This window comes from Vulpes lagopus, chromosome 8 (genome assembly GCF_018345385.1).
Source record: "Vulpes lagopus strain Blue_001 chromosome 8, ASM1834538v1, whole genome shotgun sequence".
Taxonomy (NCBI): domain Eukaryota; kingdom Metazoa; phylum Chordata; class Mammalia; order Carnivora; family Canidae; genus Vulpes; species Vulpes lagopus.
The window spans coordinates 62,780,473-62,798,684 of NC_054831.1; the positions used below are offsets into that span (position 1 = coordinate 62,780,473).

At 44.6% G+C, this 18,212-nt stretch overlaps 1 protein-coding gene across 11 annotated transcripts in view; it reads left to right on the forward strand.

Moving 5' to 3' along the window:
* Positions 1-404: 404 nt before the first annotated feature.
* MLLT10 (MLLT10 histone lysine methyltransferase DOT1L cofactor) overlaps positions 405-18,212 on the forward strand; it is a 259,317-nt gene continuing 241,509 nt past the window's right edge. For 2 of the 11 annotated variants that reach the window (XM_041765075.1, XM_041765081.1), the window contains exons 1-3: positions 405-689; positions 1,494-1,653; positions 6,628-6,707. In XM_041765075.1, the coding sequence (XP_041621009.1) occupies positions 612-689; positions 1,494-1,653; positions 6,628-6,707 (318 nt within the window). In that variant the 5' untranslated portion in view covers positions 405-611. The other 9 variants (XM_041765074.1, XM_041765080.1, XM_041765084.1 and 6 more) reach the window with 7 other exon arrangements.

Below are 18,212 nucleotides of genomic sequence, written 5' to 3' on the forward strand. Positions count from 1 at the left end.
TAGGGCAACAGTGGAAGATTTTACAGCTCCAAAGTGCAGAGTATCGGGTTAATTAATCTATTCAGATAGGCCTAATCCATTTTCTATTCGTATGTGAGGAGAGAGCTCCCATCTTTTTGCCACTTAAGTCACCTTAAAAAAAAAAGTGACCTTAAATTTTCAAGAGTAAATTTGGAGTACAAGCCAAATCAGAGCACTCCCTCAGTCAAACCTGGACTTCCCTGTCTCAGGGTTTTCTCATTTGGTGACTGACTGGAACTTGGGTTCCTTCATCCTTTGGCATCACATTCCTGCATTTTCCAGATCATCACGTTATACTGCTAATTCTTGATTAACAGCCATTTGCACTCCCACACAGCAACCTGAAGGTATCGGTGGTGGTTGGTGGTTGGTGTTCCCTCTTGGAGTGTTACCCTAACCCAGGCTTTTGACCTTCAGTCGGTGATGCACTTTCATTTGTCACTGGGGCCAGTGTGGTGTGTAAATGGGCTGCGGATTCTGGTGGCAACTTCCACTGCGTGAACTTTGGGTAGAGTCCAGGATATGTGAACGTAATGGGTGGAGAAGCTGCGGCAGCACTGTGAAGTGAGCGCGGCCAACTGCAGGAAGCCATGCTTCACTGCACCCTTCCCGGAGGCCGGCAGACCGGCCCTAGCCCTGCTACCCTCGGGCCAGGGAAGAGCCCGCAGGTAGGTTCCCAACGCAGGGAGACGCTCGGGAGGAGTCAGCCCCCTTCGGCCACTCACAGAAAAAACCCCTCCCTCCGGGCCTCCGGCGCCCTCCTCCCTCCCAGGCCCCTCCGAGCCGCGCACGCTCGGCCCGCGCGGCCGGCGCTGCAGAAGGCGGCCCTACGTCCCCGCCCCCGCCCCCGCGTGCGCGCCCCCGCCACCCCTCGCCGGCTCGTTCCGGCCTCGGCGCGCCGCCGGCGCCGCCTGCCCCCACCGCCTGGCACACCTCGGCGGCTGCGAGCGGCGCGGGGGAGGGGAAGGGGCCGGGAGGTAGGCCGGGGCTGCGGGCCGGACGCGGCGGCGCGCACGCAGGCCGGGCCTCTCCCGGGCCTTCTCCCTCACGCCGGCTGCGGGGCGGGCGCGCACGCCGAGTGACGCTCGGAGGAGGAAGCGCAGCCCCCTTCCCCTCCCTGGCTGCCCCTGGCCCAGCGGGAGCCCCCCCAGTGCGCCTGTGCGGAGGCCTACTTGATTATGTGTGCCCTCTCCGGGCTCCAGCGTTAGCGGCCGGGTGGAGGTGGGGAGGGAAGAAGACGAGGAGGCGGAGGAGGCGGTGGAGGGGAGGTGGGGGGAGTCAGCAAGGACATGGCTCCTGACTCCTGTGCGGAACGTGAGTGACTGAGCGGCAAAGCCCGAGTGAGCGAGCGGCCGAGCGGCGGGCGGGGGCCGGGGGCGCAGGGAAGGGAGCGGGGGTGGGGTGGCCGTGCGGGGGGGAAGCACTAATTGGCTTGCATGTGTTTTTTAATGGTCCCCCCAACTCCCTCTTAGATGGTCTCTAGCGACCGGCCCGTGTCACTGGAGGACGAGGTCTCCCATAGTATGAAGGAGATGATTGGAGGCTGTTGCGTTTGCTCAGACGAGAGAGGCTGGGCCGAGAACCCGCTGGTTTATTGCGACGGGCACGGCTGCAGCGTCGCGGTGCATCAAGGTAAACACCCAACCGCCCGCCGGGCCGAACCCGGCCTGCTCCCAACCGTCACCGCTTCCCCCACCTTGGCAGCAACTGCCAGTTCCCCTTCCGCCCCTCCCCCCGCCCCGCCCCCGCCCCCGCCCCGCTCTGCGGCCGGGGATTGACTCGGAGGGTCCGCGGCGGGGCGGAGGGGGTGTGCGCTGTGCATGTGGGAGAAAGTGCGTGTGGCCTGGACTGTCATGTGATTCTGCGCTCACTCTCTCAAGTGTCATTTGGCCGCCGCCTGCGCCCGGGAGCCTTGGGGCTGGAGACTTTCCGAGGCGGTGGAGGCCGGGGGTGGGGGTGGGGTGGGGGGTGCGGGGTGGCGGCCTGCGCTGCTGGGGCGGCGGAGGCGTGGGGTGCGCCCCTCGGTGCTGTCACGGTGGCCGTGGGTCCGGGCTTGGGATCGTGGAGGCCCCTCCCCCTTCCCTGGCTGCTCCCGTCTGCCGCAGTGTGTCTGGAGACTTCCTGTGGCATCGAGTCTGGCTCGGGAATGCCGCTCACGGCGCCGGGGCGGGTCGTCGGGGCGGGGGGGGGGGGGGGGCGGAGGGGGTTGCCGGGGCGCTTTAGGTTAGGGAGGGGAAGCGCCGCTGCTGCACCCCAAGCTTTCTGGCGGAGACCCTGCTGCTGCGGATTGGGAGTTTGCTGCGGAGAAGACAGTGGTGGCCTTCGGTCGCCGCGAGGTTGCTGCTGCAGGAGTGGCTTGGCTGAGCTGCCCTGGGCTGCTGGATGAGGCTGTGGAGGCTGCGTCTGGCGACTTCCTCAGCCCAAGTGACTGAAGAGAAGAGGAGGTGGTGGAGCGGCCAGGGACTTGGGGGAGCACTTTAGCTTATTTCTGGGTGTACCCATTCGGTGAGCTTTCGGGATACTACAGAAAAGCCGGAGGACACCAGTAAGAGTTTTCTGGCCATTGAAGTTTCTTTTTCTATGTCAGGTGGTAAGGAAACAACTTAGATAGTTCTGGGGTGGCTCTTCTGCTTTCCCTTTTAGTCATTAACCCACCCTGCTTACCATTTCTGAATTTGGCATTGAGTGATGCAGAGATTTAGTAGTGTATTGGGAAAGATATTATCGAATGAGAAAAACTGAACATAAGGGGCGAAAGTTTATTCTTTATAAAATGAAATCTCAGAATGGGTAAGGGAGGCTTAGGTGATAGTGGGTACATCACCACAGTGCAGTTATCCCCATTTGTGTTTTGATGAACATCTTCGTCAAAAAAGTTGGATACCTTCCCTTTTTTAAGGAGTGAGAGCACTGTATGTATGTTGATACTGATTTTAAGGCTTTTAGAGCTGATACAAAGCTTTTCCAACACAGTGTTCATTGGCATTTGTGAAGGTATTTCTTAACGAATTGGATGCTAAATTATCAAGTTTGATTAATGTCATTTCCCAGTATAGAAAACATTCATTTAAACAGTTTTTTTTTTTTTTTTTTGTCTAGAAGTAGTACTTCTCGATTACATTAAAATAAAAGTTTTTGAACATTGATGCAGTGTTTCTTGACTGATAGGACTTTTTTACACTGATATATTTACAAATTTTATTTTATTATTTTTTAAGATATTTATTTATTCATGAGGGACACAGACATAGGCGGAGCGAGCAGCAGGCTCCACATGGGGAGCCTGATGCGGGACTCCATCCCAGGACCCTGGGATCACAACCTGAGCCAAAGGCAGATGCTCAACCATTGAGCCACCCAGGCACCCCTTTTACAAATTTTAAAAGGGATTTTAAGCTTAGCTTTGGCAGTTTTAAAAATTCGTGACTTTTTTTTTAAGATTTTTTATTTATTCAGAGGGAGAGAGAGAGAGAGAGGGGCAGAGACACAGGCAGAGGGAGAAGCAGGCTCCGTGCAGGGAGCCCAACATGGGACTCGATCCCGGGTCCGGGTCTCCAGAATCACACCCCGGGCTGCAGGCGGCGCTAAACCGCTGTGCCACTGGGGCTGCCTTGTGCTGATTTTATAACCCTTTAGTGCTTTCCAATAGTTAAGACTTTTCTTTTCTTTCTTTTTTTTTTTTTTTTAAGATTTTATTTATTTATTCATGAGAGGCACAGAGAGAGAGAGAGAGAGAGGCAGAGACACAGAGGGAGAAGCAGGCTCCATGCAGGGAGCCCGATGTGGGACTCAATCCCAGGTCTCCAGGATCATGCCCTGGGCGGAAGGCGGCGCTAAACCACTGAGCCACCAGGGCTGCCCTACTTAAGACTTTTCTTTTTTATGATAGTCACAGAGAGAGAGAGAGAGAGAGAGAGAGAGAGAGGCAGAGACACAGGCAGAGGGAGAAGCAGGCTCCATGCACCGGGATCCCGACGTGGGATTCGATCCAGGGTCTCCAGGATCGCGCCCTGGGCCAAAGGCAGGCGCGAAACCGCTGCGCCACCCAGGGATCCCCCTTTTTCTTCTTCTTTTTGTTTTGTTTTTTTTTTTTTTTTTTTAATTTTTATTTGTTTATGATAGTCACAGAGAGAGAGAGAGAGGCAGAGACATAGGCAGAGGGAGAAGCAGGCTCCATGCACCGGGAGCCTGATGTGGGATTCGATCCCGGGTCTCCAGGATCGCGCCCTGGGCCAAAGGCAGGCGCCAAACCACTGCGCCACCCAGGGATCCCTTTTTGTTTTTTTTTAACTTAAGACTTTTCAAGCTTCCTCTGAGCAAGCTCATGGGAAAATGTCAGTTGGTTATTAGTGTTCTAGGTTTTTGGGAAAATGTCAACTTTGAGTTAATTGAATATCTAAAATTTTTTTATTTTAAATTTTTTTATTTTTTATTTTTTTTAAGATTATTTATTTATTCAGAGAGAGTGAGAGAGAGGCAGAGACACAGGCAGAGGGAGAAGCAGGCTCCATGCAGGAAGCCCAACGCGGGACTCGATCTCGGATCTCCAGGATCACACCCTGGGCTGCAGGCAGCGCTAAACCATTGCACCACTGGGGCTGCCCTATTTTAAATTGTAAAAAAGATTTTATTAGAGACACAGGCAGAGACACAGGAAGAGGGAGAAGCAGGCTCTCCACAAGGAGCCAGATGTGGGACTAGATCTCGGATGCCAGGATCATATCCTGAGCCAAAGACAGATGCTCAGCTGATGAGCCACCTAGGCGTCCCACTACATTTTTTTAATCTTTTATTTTATTTATGATTTTATTTATTTATTCATGAAAGGGAGAGAGGCAGAGGGAGAAGCAGGCTCCATGCAGGGAGCCCGACGTGGGACCCAATCCTGGGTCTCCAACATCAGGCCCTGGGCTGAAGGTGGTAGTAAACCGCTGAGCCACCGGGGCTGCCCTAAAATAAAAAAAATTTTTTTTTTAAAGAGTTTATTCATTTATTTATGAGAGACACAGAGAGAGGCAGAGACACAGGCAGAGGGAGAAGCAGGCTCCATGCAGGGAGCCCAACATGGGACTTCATCCTGGGCCAAAGGCAGATGTTCAAACCACTGACCCACCCAAGCGTCCCAAAACCTTTTTTTTTTTTAAAACTAGAGTGAGGGGCACCTTGTACAACTCCCTGGTTTTAGTACATTCACAGAGTTTTGCATCTATTATCACACAATTCTAGAACTTTTTTTTCCTAAAACAAAAAGGAAAGGGGAGGAGAGGAAGAAAGGAGAGGAAGAGGAGGAGGGTCAGAGGGGGAGAAATAATTTTTTTTTAAAGATTTTATTTACTTATTCATGAGAGACAGAGAGAGAGAGGGAGAGAGAGAGGCAGAGACACAGGCAGAGGGAGAAGCGGGCCCCACGCAGGGAGCCCGACATGGGACTTGATCCTGGGACCCCAGGATCACGCCCTGGGCCAAAGGCAGGCGCCAAACCACTAAGCCATCCAGGGATCCCGGGGAAAAAGAATTTTAAGCATACTCCATTCCTAGCACTGAGCTGGTAGCAGGACTCAATCTCACAACTCCTGACATCATGACCTGAGCAGGAATCAAGAGTCAGACTCTTTTTTTTTTTTTTTTTTTTAATATTTTATTTATTTAGTCATGAGAGACACACAGAGAGGCAGAGACAGAGGCAGAGGGAGAAGCAGACTCCATGCAGGGAGCCCGATGTGGGACTCCATCCCAGGACTCCAGGATCCTGCCCTGGGCTAAAGGCAGGTGCTCAACCACTGAGCCATCCAGGCATCCCAAGAGTCAGACTCTTTAATGACTGAGCCACCCGGATGCCCCAGTTTTCATCAGCCTAACAAAAAAAAACTTGGACCCATTAACAGTTACTCTCCATTTCTCCCCAACTCTCTCAACCCTAGGTAACTACTAGGGTACTTTCTGTCTACTGATTTGCCTATACTGGACAATTTATACAAATGGAAACGTCACGTTTAACAATATATTTCATTTTCTTCAGTATTTGTTGCTCATTTTGACAGGTGATTTGGAAATAGTTTTGTTAGATTATCTAAAATGCTTACTGTTTGTAGGCTATAGAATGAATTTCTGAGTTATTTGTAAAATATGTTAAATTCTCAATATTATCATAAAATAATATGTACAATTTGTATTGCTTATACTTATTTGAAATAACAAAAGGCTGGTCTTAATGGTTTTCTAAAATCTCATCCAATTTTTATTAGGTGGTAATTTATGTGCTAAATAAAAATACAAAATGTTTTCATTTTTGTTTTATGTGAATGGTCTGAGAGGTATTTTAAGAGGGCTTTGAGGGATGCCTGGGTGGCTCAGCGGTTGAGCGTCTGCCTTTGGCTCAGGGTGTGATCCTGGGGTCTTGGGATGGAGTTCCACATTGGGCTTCCTGCATGGAGCCTGCTTCTTCCTCTGCCTCTGTCTCTGCCTCTCTCTCACTCTCTCTGTGTCTCTCTGTCTTTCATGAATAAGTAAAATCTTTAAAGATAAAAAAAGGGTTTTGAAAGGGTATTTGATTTTCCATAATTTAAAAAATTTTAACATATTTTAATATCTTTTATTTCTCAATAGCTTGCTATGGCATTGTTCAAGTACCCACTGGACCATGGTTTTGCAGGAAATGTGAATCTCAGGAGAGAGCAGCCAGAGTGGTAAGAACTGTTTATCAAAAACATTAAAATACTTCAACAAGTAGCTTAGAATGCTACACACTTACGTTACAGTTTGAATGCTTTTCAGCCTTTGTTCAAATATTTAATTTGGGCCAAATATTGACTTAATAGTTTTAAATCAATTTTATAAACTGTGAAAAACAAATCGAACCACATAAGTATACATTGAGGGATATTTTGAATGGATAAAACAAAGTTGTATTTGGGCTTTAGCTTTGCCTACTGTTTTAAAGGGTTAAATTGGTAATTATAGAATGTAATGATAGTAGAACACAAGAAAGTTAAGGTGATAAATCTGCTAGATTTTATTAATGAATAAAAAAAAGACGAGTTTAATTTAACCCCTCCTACTTTTTTTTTTTTTTTACTGCATCTGCACGTGTATAGTTTAACGTTGAACTCAGTATTTTTAGACATTCAGTTGCTTTGGCAAAGCAATATACAAATCTTTTTTTTACTTAGCTGGCTACCTTCTTTCTGAACATTTTTGTAAACTTGTAATCATAAAGGAGGTATGTTTATTCTTTATGGCCCAAAGCATTTTTTTCAATTGAACTTCTGGAAATATCAGGAAGAAATAGATTTAATCTTCATTAATCATATAGAAATAATACCATTTGCAATGTGATAGTTCCTTCTTTTTTGTGTTGACTAGAGAATTTGACAGAAGGTAGAAAACATTTAAACATTTTGACTTATCAAAAAAAAAAAAAAACATTTTGACTTATCTACCTACATATGTAGCATGGAAGCTTTTTATTTTTGCCTAGGCAATTTTTGATCAGAAGTAATGAGTGAGTAGCCTATCTAGGTTTGTGAAATTCAGAGCAGTGTTCTGTTCATATGTTTCGTTTGTGTGTGAGAATGCACTGTGGCAGAATTATAGCTATATTAGCTTTGCAATAATGGGAAATAGCAAGGAGAGGACAAAATCCATAATATAAATTCTGGGATTTGATGTATGCATAGGTCTCCTTTTGGTTTTTTCCTTTTTGTAGCATGTTATGGTTTGGGAGTTGATGGGAGCTAACCAAGCTAAGGAAGTTATGCTGTTATTCATTAGTAAATACTGATTGTAAGATGAAGCTCCCGGGAGTGTCATAGTAGACTCAAAGTCATAGATTAGAAAATAGGAAGATAGGTATCAAGTGGGGAGATAAAGCGGTGAGAATGGGGAGTGGTAGAATGCCCGTATTATTTGCCTTAAATGCCACTTGTTGCCTGTTTTTTTTTTTTTAAAGATCTTATTTATTTATTTATTAGAAGACACATAGAGGGGCAGAGACACAGGCAGAGGGAGAAGCAGGCTCCATGCAGGGAGCCCGATGTGGGACTTGATCACACCCTGGGCCGAAGGGAGATGCTCAACTGCTGAGCCACCTAGGCGTCCCTTGTTGCCTGTTTTTAATTCGTTTATTCTTTCTGAGGGTATGGTTAAGATACCAAGGTGAATTGAGGTGGTTACCTTACAAGGTATATTGAAGAACACATTTTATTTTAGCTTTATTTAGTGGGATGTGGGGGACATTTGAGGTTTTATTTATTTATTTATTTATTTATTTATTTATTTTTCATGAGAGACAGAGAGAGATCAAGACCCAGGCATTTGAGGATTTATTTTATTTTATTTTATTTTATTTTATTTTATTTTATTTTATTTTATTTTATTTTATTTTATTTTATTTATTTATTTATTTATTTATTTATCTATCTATCTATCTATTTATTTATTTATTTATTTATTTATTTATTATTCATGAGAGACAGAGAGAGATCAAGACCCAGGCAGAGGGAGAAGCAGGCTCCATGCAGTGAACCCAATGTGAGACTTGATCCCAGGACTCTAGGATCACGCCCTGAGCCAAGGCTCAACTGCTGAGCCACCCAGGCATCCCACATTCAAAGTTTTATTTTATTTTTTTAAAGGTTTTATTTATTTATTCATGAGAGAGAGAGAGAGAGGCAGAGACACAGGCAGAGGGAGAAGCAGGCTCCATGCAGGGAACCTGATGTGGGACTTGATCCCGGGTCTCCAGGATCACGCCCTGGGCCGATGGCAGGCGCTAAACCACTGAGCCATCCAGGGATCCCCCACATTCGAAGATTTAAAGAAAAGACACAACATCCTTTAATTTCCTATAGTGTACAGTTAGATAAGATCCCTTGTAAGAAACAAAAAGTGATTATAAGCTTAAATAAGCAGAGAGAGAAAGGGCAGGTTATATTTTTAATTTTTTTTAAGATTTTATTTTTAAGGGGTGCCTGGTCCATTTAGTTAAGCAAGTGACCCTTGGTTTTGTCTCAGATTGTGTTCTTAGGTTTCTGGGATGGAGTTCCACAGTGGGTTATATGTTCAGCATTGGGTTCTGCATTCATGAAGCGTGGAGTCTGTTCAAGATTCTCTCTCAGGGCTCTTAGGTGGCTCAGTTGGTTGAGCGTCTCTGCCTTCTGCTCAGGTCACAGTCCCAGATCTTGGGATCTAGCCCTGCTTTGGGCTCTCTGCTCAGTGGGGAGTCTGCTCCGCCTCCTGCTCCTCGGCTGCTCAGGCTCTCTTTCTCTCAAATAAATAAATAAAATCTTTATTTTATTTTTATTTTTTATATTTATTTTTAAAAATATTTTATTTATTCATGAGAGACACAGAGAGGGAGAGAGAGGCAGAGACACAGGCAGAGGGAGAAGCAGGCTCCATGCAGGGAGCCCGATGTGGGACTTGATCCCGGGTCTCCAGGATCATGCCCTGGGCCGAAGGTGGCGCTAAACTGCTGAGCCACCCAGGGATCCCCTTATTTTATTTTTTAAAAAAGATTTTATTTATTCATTCATGAGAGAGAGAGGCAGAAGCAGGCTCCCCGTGGGGAGCCTGATGTGGGACTTGATCTCAGGACCTGGGATCATGACCTGAGCCAAAGGCAGATGATCAACCATTGAGCCACACATGTGCCCCAATAAAATCTTTTCATTTTTTTTTTTAAAGATTTAATTTATTTATTCATGAGAGACACACAGAGAGGCAGAGACAGAGGCAGAGGGAGAAGTAGGCTCTATGCAGGGACTCCAGTGTGGGACTTGAGCCTGTGGGATCACGCCCTGGCCCTGAACTGAAGTAGAGGCTCAACCGCTGAGCCACTGAAGCACCCTCCCCCCACCAGTGAAATCTTTAAAAAGAAAAATTCTCCCTCTCTGTCTCTTGCTTGCTTGTGCTCCTGTGTATGTGTGTGGACTCTCAAATAAATAAGTCTTTAAAAACAATTTTATTTTTAAGTAATCTCTATACCCAACAAGAGGCTTGAACCACAACCCTGAGATCCAGAGTCTCATGTTCTACTGACTGAGGCAGTCAGGCACCCCAAGGGGATTTTTATTTATTTTTATTTTTTAAAAGATTTTATTTATTTATTCATGAGAGTTAGAGAGAGAGAGACAGAGACACAGGCAGAGGGAGAAGCAGGCTCCATGCAGGAAGCCCACTGTGGGACTGGATCCCGGGTCTCCAGGATCATACCCTGGGCTGAAGGTAGGCGCTAAACTGCTGAGCCACCCGGGCTGCCCAAGGGAATTTTTATTTTAAAGGTTTTATTTGCCTATTTATTCATGAGGGACACAGAGAGGGAGAGGCATAGAAGAAGCAGGCTCCCTGCAGGGAGCCTGATATGGAACTCGATCCCAGGACTCCAGGATTACACTTTGAGCTGAAGGCAGACATTAAACTGCTGAGTCACCCAGGTGTCCCCCCAGGGGCATTTTAATATAAGGATATGGGAGCCAAGAAGCCTAACATGGAAATGTATCCATAACTTAGAAAGGGAATTGGGAAGCCCCCCGGGGCCCAGAGGTTTAGCGCCGCCTTCAGCCCGGGGTGTGATCCTGGAGACCTGGGATCGAGTCCCGAGTCCGGCGCCCTGCACGGAGCCTGCTTCTCCCTCTGCCTGTGTGTATGTGAGTCTCTCTGTCATGAATAAATAAGTAAAATCTTTAAAAAAGCAAAAGGGAATTGAATTAAATTTTTTTTTTTTTTTTAAGATTTATCTATTTAGGGATCCCTGGGTGGCGCAGCGGTTTGGCGCCTGCCTTTGGCCCAGGGCACGATCCTGGAGACCCGGGATCGAATCCCACATCAGGCTCCCGGTGCATGGAGCCTGCTTCTCCCTCTGCCTGTGTCTCTGCCTCTCTCTCTCTCCCTCTCTCTCTCTCTCTGACTATCATAAATAAAAAAAAAAAAAAACAAAAAAAACCAAAGATTTATCTATTTATTTTAGAGGCAGAGATGAGCTGGAGGAGGGCCAGGGGAGAGAATCTTCCAAGTAGACTCCCCACTTAGCAAGGAACCAGATAAAGGGCTGTATCCCATAGCCCATTAGATCATAAATTGAGCTGAAAGCAAGAATCGAATGCTTAACCTACTTGAGTCACCCAGGTGCCCCAAATTAGTCTTTTTTAGAAGTAAAGCCTTCCCTTTCAGTAATTATTACTTTGTTTTTAAAGTAATGAACTCATGACTCTGAGATTAGAAGTCAGGTGTTCAGTAGACTGTCAACCAGGCATCTCAAGAATTAAATTCGTCTTTTACAAAAGATGTATTTGTTCATGAGAGACACAGGCAGAGACATAGGCAGAGAGAGAAGCAGGCTCCCTGTGGGGAACCCGATCCAAGACTCGATCCTACGACCCAAGCCAAAGGTGCTCAACTACTGAGCCACCCAGGCATCCTGAATTGAATTAGTCTTAATCTTTTTCTGCTTTTTATCTATGTGTCTGTTTTATTCTTTTCCTTTCTGCAGGTTTTCACTGCTACTGGCTGTTTATTGTCAGATTCTATGTTAAATGTTGTATAACAAGTATCTGGGTTAATCATCTTATCAAACCTTTGAGTTATTTTGTTGCTCATTTTATGGATAAAGACCTCATAGTTTTAAGAGAAAGGGAGATCCAGTTGGAAAGCTCTCAAGCATCATATTCTGTATTGCCTCCTGTGGTGAAAAGCGGCCATACTTCAGCTCTTAATATTTTCTATTTTCTGTCTCAGGAGACTAAATCTCAGGCTTAGTAATAATGTGCCTTTGGGTAAAAAAAAAAAAAAAAACTGAGTTGGCTTGGATAAGGTGCCTAGTTCTGGACCATGGCTAGACCCTAGGGTTGCTTAGACACAGGGAAGGGTCTCTGGGTTTGGGATAGCTCACTTCTCAGACAAGGGATATGTGAGCTGATAGAACCTTGGCAGATAATGAAGAGTAAAAACCGAAATAATAAAGTTGTAATTTCAGACAAGTGGTTTGGTAGAATATGCAATGTATTTGGGAAGGGAGGTTAGAAACTGAAAGAGATGATACTACATTAAAAGTGTGAGAGTAGGGATCCCTGGGTGGCACAGCGGTTTAGCGCCTGCCTTTGGCCCAGGGCGCGATCCTGGAGATCCGGGATCGAATCCCACGTCGAGCTCCCTGCATGGAGCCTGCTTCTCCCTCTGCCTGTGTCTCTGCCTCTCTCTCTCTCTCTCTCTCCCTCTCTCTGTGACTATCATGAATAAATAAATAAAATCTTTAAAAAAAAAAAAGTGTGAGAGTAGAAAGCAGGGAGTAGAAAAGGAGGGCATTTTGAAGCATAAAATGACAGAAATGGATATTGGATAAAAGAAAGGGAATAATCAGAGACAGTTCATAGTTCAAGGTTAATTACTGGAATGGTGATACTGTTAATAGTCACAGAGTAATAGTAATCGAGAAAGAACAGCAAATTTGAAAAATAAGGAAAGTTCTGTTTTGGGCATGTTGGTTTTGATGCTGCTAGGATTTTTCATTGAAAATTAAGGATTAAGTAATGGAGTCAAGTTAGAATTGGAGCTGTGTAGAAGGAAGACTGGGAACCAAATGACTTTTTTTTTTTTTGGTTAGAGGGTTAAAAAATGAAGACCGCTGGCCGTGGTGAGTATCCACTTTTGGGGAGAGTAAGAGAACAAGTTACCAAGGATGGATAACGAAGTATCAGGAAAGGAACAGACGGTTGGTTTTTCAGGAGGCAATTGGTAGTGACATTGCTGTAAGGATTCTGGAGGACTGAGAAAGAAGAGTCTCTGAGACCAAAGCTGTGGTTGCCTGGTTTGGGCAGAACTCTCCTTATAGGGCACTGAGGAGAGCAGAGGTTGTAGGGTTAGACTGAATGTTCAAAAAGGAAGGAAAGGGGAAAGTATAAGGTAAAGACTGAGGGAGAGTTTTGTTGGTTTTTGAGGGAAACTCTCTGTAGGTAGGCATTGATTCTTCAGAAAAAGCACTTGAATTGCTTTATCTCAAGTGAACATGTATTTTTGGTGACGAATTTTTTTTTTTTTTTTTAGCTGAAGGCTAAGCCTTTTATTTATTTATTTATTTTTATTTATGATAGTCACACAGAGAGAAAGAGAGAGAGAGGCAGAGACATAGGCAGAGGGAGAAGCAGGCTCCATGCACTGGGAGCCCGACGTGGGATTCGATCCGGGGTCTCCAGGATCGCGCCCTGGGCCAAAGGCAGGCGCCAAACCGCTGTGCCACCCAGGGATCCCTTTGGTGACGAATTTTGATTAGAATTAACACTGTTTAGTAACTACTGTCTGGCGGTTAGAGGTTAAAACATTGATGACTATTTTGTTTTTAATGGACATCTGTTCTTAACCACAGGCTGAAGAGACTTATTAGAAATATTATCTATTTATATGATTTTAATGGGATAGAGGATATGTTTGATTTTAAATATTCTACTTTGGAAACATGATGAGAGTGGATTGTGCAAAAAAATAAAATGGCCAAAAGCCCATTAAGAATTCGCGTTATTTAGGTATTGCTATTCTAGCTCTAAATGAAGACTATTTTCTTTTTTTTTTTTTTTTAATTTTTTATTTATTTATGATAGTCACACACAGAGAGAGAGAGAGAGAGAGGCAGAGACACAGGCAGAGGGAGAAGCAGGCTCCATGTACTGGGAGCCCGACATGGGATTCGATCCTGGGTCTCCAGGATCACGCCCTGGGCCAAAGGCAGGCGCCAAACTGCTGCGCCACCCAGGGATCCCTGAAGACTATTTTCTACAGGAAGTGAGATGTAACTTTTTCCTACTGTTCTGCCTTTTAAAATTTTAATTCTTCCTGGCTTCTTAACATTGTCAGGAAAGAACTGCTGGATGTAATGTAAATCAAGATTTTTAGGGATTGACCTAGGGTGGCATTTTTTTTTTTTTCCTAAAGATTTTATTATTCATGAGAGAGAGAGAGAGAGAGAGGCAGAGACGCAGGCAGAGGGAGAAGCAGGCTCCATCCAGGGAGTCCAGTGTGGGACTCTATCCCAGGACCCTGGGATCACGCCCTGAGTCAAAGGCAGATGCTCAACCATTGAGCTACCCAGGCGTCCCGTACATTTTATTTTTTAATTTTTGCTTAATGAAGATGTAAGGCAAAAAAGTCATTGTAAATCTATAAAACCATCTAGACTATAAACTTAATTATAATAATTATGTATTTACGTTTAATTTTATGAAGTAAAGATACATTAATATACTATAGTTATGAATATAGAACATATTCTCCACCCAGAATGAACTAAGGTGGATTCTTCATATTTACTTCAAATCTTGCCTTCCTTAAAATAATAAAAAATTAAGTTGAAATACTTTTTATACTCTCCCTAGTCTGAATCATCCATTATCCTTTTAGTGTCTGTTGGGACCATCTCTCTCCCCCTCACCCCCCCTTTTGTTTTTTGCAGTTTATTTGGGATATAATTGCCCTATAACATTGTATTGATTTAAGGTATACAATGTAATGATTTGAGAGATATATACATATATCTTTCAAAATGATTACCACAGTGAGTTTATTTTTTATTTTTTTTTACCACAGTGAGTTTAAGTTAACATCTATCACCTCACATACTTGCAAATTTCCTTTTTTTTTTTTTGTTAAGATTTTATTTATTAGAGAAGGAAAGGGGTGGGGTGGGGTGGGGAGGAGGGGCAGAGGCAGAGGGAAAAGCAGGGTTCCCTCTGAGCCCAACATAGGGCTTGATCCCAGGACCCCAGGATCATGACCTGAGCCAAAGGAAGTTGACAACCACCTGAGCCACCCAGGGGCCCTTGCAATTTTCTTTTTTCTTTCTTTTTTTTTTAAATTTTTATTTATTTATGATAGTCACACGGAGAGAGAGAGAGGCAGAGACACAGGCAAAGGGAGAAGCAGGCTCCATGCACCAGGAGCCCGACATGGGATTCGTTTTTTTTTTTTTTTTTTTAATTTTTTTGTTTATTTATGATAGTCATACAGAGAGAGAGAGAGAGGCAGAGACACAGGCAGAGGGAGAAGCAGGCTCCATGCACCGGGAGCCCGACGCAGGACTCGATCCCCGGTCTCCAGGATCGCTCCCTGGGCCAAAGGCAGGCGCCAAACTGCTGAGCCACCCAGGGATCCCCAATTTTCTTTTCTTTTCAGAACCTTGAAGATTTATTCTTGGCTGGCCCAGTTGGTAGAGCATAGGACTTGTCATTTCAGGGTTGTGAGTGCAAGTGCCATTTCATTTGGGTATAAGCTTACTTGAACACACACACACATACACACAAAACTTAAAAGGATTTAGCAACTTTGATTTACACAATACAGTTTTGTTGACTATAGTTACCATACTGTATGTTCTGTTCCTAGAACTTACTGTATAACTGGAAGATTTTACCACTTGATTGACCATCTCACCCCGTTTCCATGAATCATCCAGTGCTTCTGGCAACCACCACTGTTCTCTGTTTTTATGAGATTGGTTTTTCTAGATTCCATATATATAAGTGAGGTATAATACAGACAGTCTTTGATTTAGGATTTTTTTAAAATTTGTATTTATTTATGATAGTCACAGAGAGAGAGAGAGAGAGAGAGAGAGAGGCAGAGACATAGGCAGAGGGAGAAGCAGGCTCCATGCACCAGGAGCCCGACGTGGGATTCGATCCCGGGTCTCCAGGATCGTGCCCTGGGCCAAAGGCAGGCGCCAAACTGCTGCGCCACCCAGGGATCCCTGATTTAGGATTTTTTGACTTTACAGTGGTGTGAAAGCAGTATGTATTCAGTAGAAATTGTATTTCAGATGTTTTTTTTTTTTAAATTTTATTTTTATTTATTCATGAGAGTCACACACAGAGAGAGAGAGAGAGAGGCAGAGACACAGGCAGAGGGAGAAGCAGCCTCCATGCAGGGAGCCTGATGTGGGACTCGATCCTGGGACTCCAGGCTCACGCCCTGGGCCAAACGCAGGCGCTAAACCACTGAGCCACCCAGGGATCCCAGATCTTGTGTTTTGATCTTTTCCCAGGCTAGTGATACATAATAGTCCAATACTCTTGTGATGCTGGGAAGCAGCAGCTAGCCAACGCTGCCACTCAGCTGCCAACTTGATCAAGAGGGTAAATAGATGCACTTACAACCATTCTTTTTTTTTTTTTTTTTTTTTAAGATTTTATTTATTCATGAGAGATACACAGAGAGAGAGAGGCAGAGACACAGGCAGAGAGAGAGAAGCAGGCTCCATGCAGGGAGCCCAATGTGGGACTCGATCCTGGGACTCCAGGGTTATGCCCTGAGCCAAAGGCAGATGCTTAACCACTAAGCCACCCAGGTGTCCCAACTTAGGATATTTTCAATTTAAGGGCTTATTGGAGCATAACTCCATTGTACATGGAGAAAGATGTGATTTTGTTTCACTTAACATAATGCCCACAAAGTCCATCTGTGTTGTTGCTAACAGTAAGATTTCCTTCTTTTTTATGGCTGAACAATATTTCTGTGTATGTATTCTCATTGTCAACATTTTAATATTTATACTACATTATGTATCCATAAATGTCATCTAGTGTTATTTTATAGGAATGGTATCATATTGTATATGTGTTCTGCAACTTGTGATATACTGCATTAATACATACTGATTTAGATCATCCTTTTTATCAGCTAGTTTATATTTTGTTACAGAATATACCACAATTTAAAATCCTTTTTAAATTTTTATGTTTTTAAATTTAATTTCCTTGTTCATCATCATTTAGGTTTCTGATTTTTCACAACACAGATAGTTCTGCAATGAACGTATTTGTAGACATGGTAAAGCTTGGTGTTATTATTTTTTTTAAAGAGATAGTGGGGGAGGGGCAAGGGAGAGGGAGAGAGAATCTTAAGCAGGCTCCATGCCCAATGTGGAACCTGATGCGGGCGTTGATCTCACAATCCTGAGATCGTGACTGAGCTGAAATCAGGTGTCAGATGTTTTTTTTTTCTTTTTTTAAATCCATGATATTTATTTTATTTTTTAAAAGATTTTATTTATTCGTGAGACACACACACACAGACACACACACACACACAGAGGCTGAGACACAGGCAGAGGAAGAAGCAGGTCCATGAAGGGAGCCTGATATGGGACTTGATCCCGGGTCTCCAGTATCACACCCTGGGCCAAAGGTGGTGCTAAACTGCTGAGCCACTCAGGGATCCCAGGCGTCAGATGTTTAAAACCAGCTGAGCCACCCACGTGCCCCATGAAGCTTGGTGTTTTTAAAAAATATAGTCTGAGAGTCTATTAATAGGGAGGTTTTAATTCGTTTACGTTTATAGTAGTGGTACATTTGAGATTATACTTAAAAAAAATACTTAAAAAATACTGTGTTTATTTGGAGAGTATATTGTTTCTTTTCTTTCTTTTTAAGATTTTATTTATTTATTCATGAGAGACACAGAGGCAGAGACATAGGCAGAGGGAGAAGCAGGCTCCTCACAGGGATCTTTTTTTTTTTTAATTTTATTTATTCATGATAGTCACACACACACACACACACACACAAAGGCAGAGACATAGGCAGAGGGAGAAGTAGGCTCCATGCAGGGAGCCCGATGTGGGATTTGATCCCGGGTCCCCAGGATCGTGCCCTGGGCCAAAGGCAGGCGCTAAACCGCTGCGCCACCCAGGGATCCCCTTCTCACAGGGATCCTGATGTGGGACTCAATCCCTGAACTGGATCATGCCCTGAGCCAAAGGCAGACACTCAACCGCTGAGCCACCCAAGTTGGGTGGGTTTCTTGTTAGTGATTTCCTTAAAATTTTTTTTTTTTTTAAATTTTTTATTTATTTATGATAGTCACAGAGAGAGAGAGAGAGGCAGAGACACAGGCGGAGGGAGAAGCAGGCTCCATGCACCGGGAGCCTGATGTGGGATTCGATCCCGGGTCTCCAGGATCGCGCCCTGGGCCAAAGGCAGGCGCCAAACCTCTGCGCCACCCAGGGATCCCTTCCTTAAAATTTTAATGTGCATACTTTGTATTTTCAACGAGTCAAAAAGTAATGCTTTTTGAGCAATACTCAAAAAGTAATAGCCAAAGGTCTCAGGATGCCTTGTGTTCCCTCTCTTTCCCTTGTAAAATTTGTGTTATTGTTGTCTGTATTTTAATCCCTCATTCATTCGTTCATTCATTCATTCATTCATTGATGG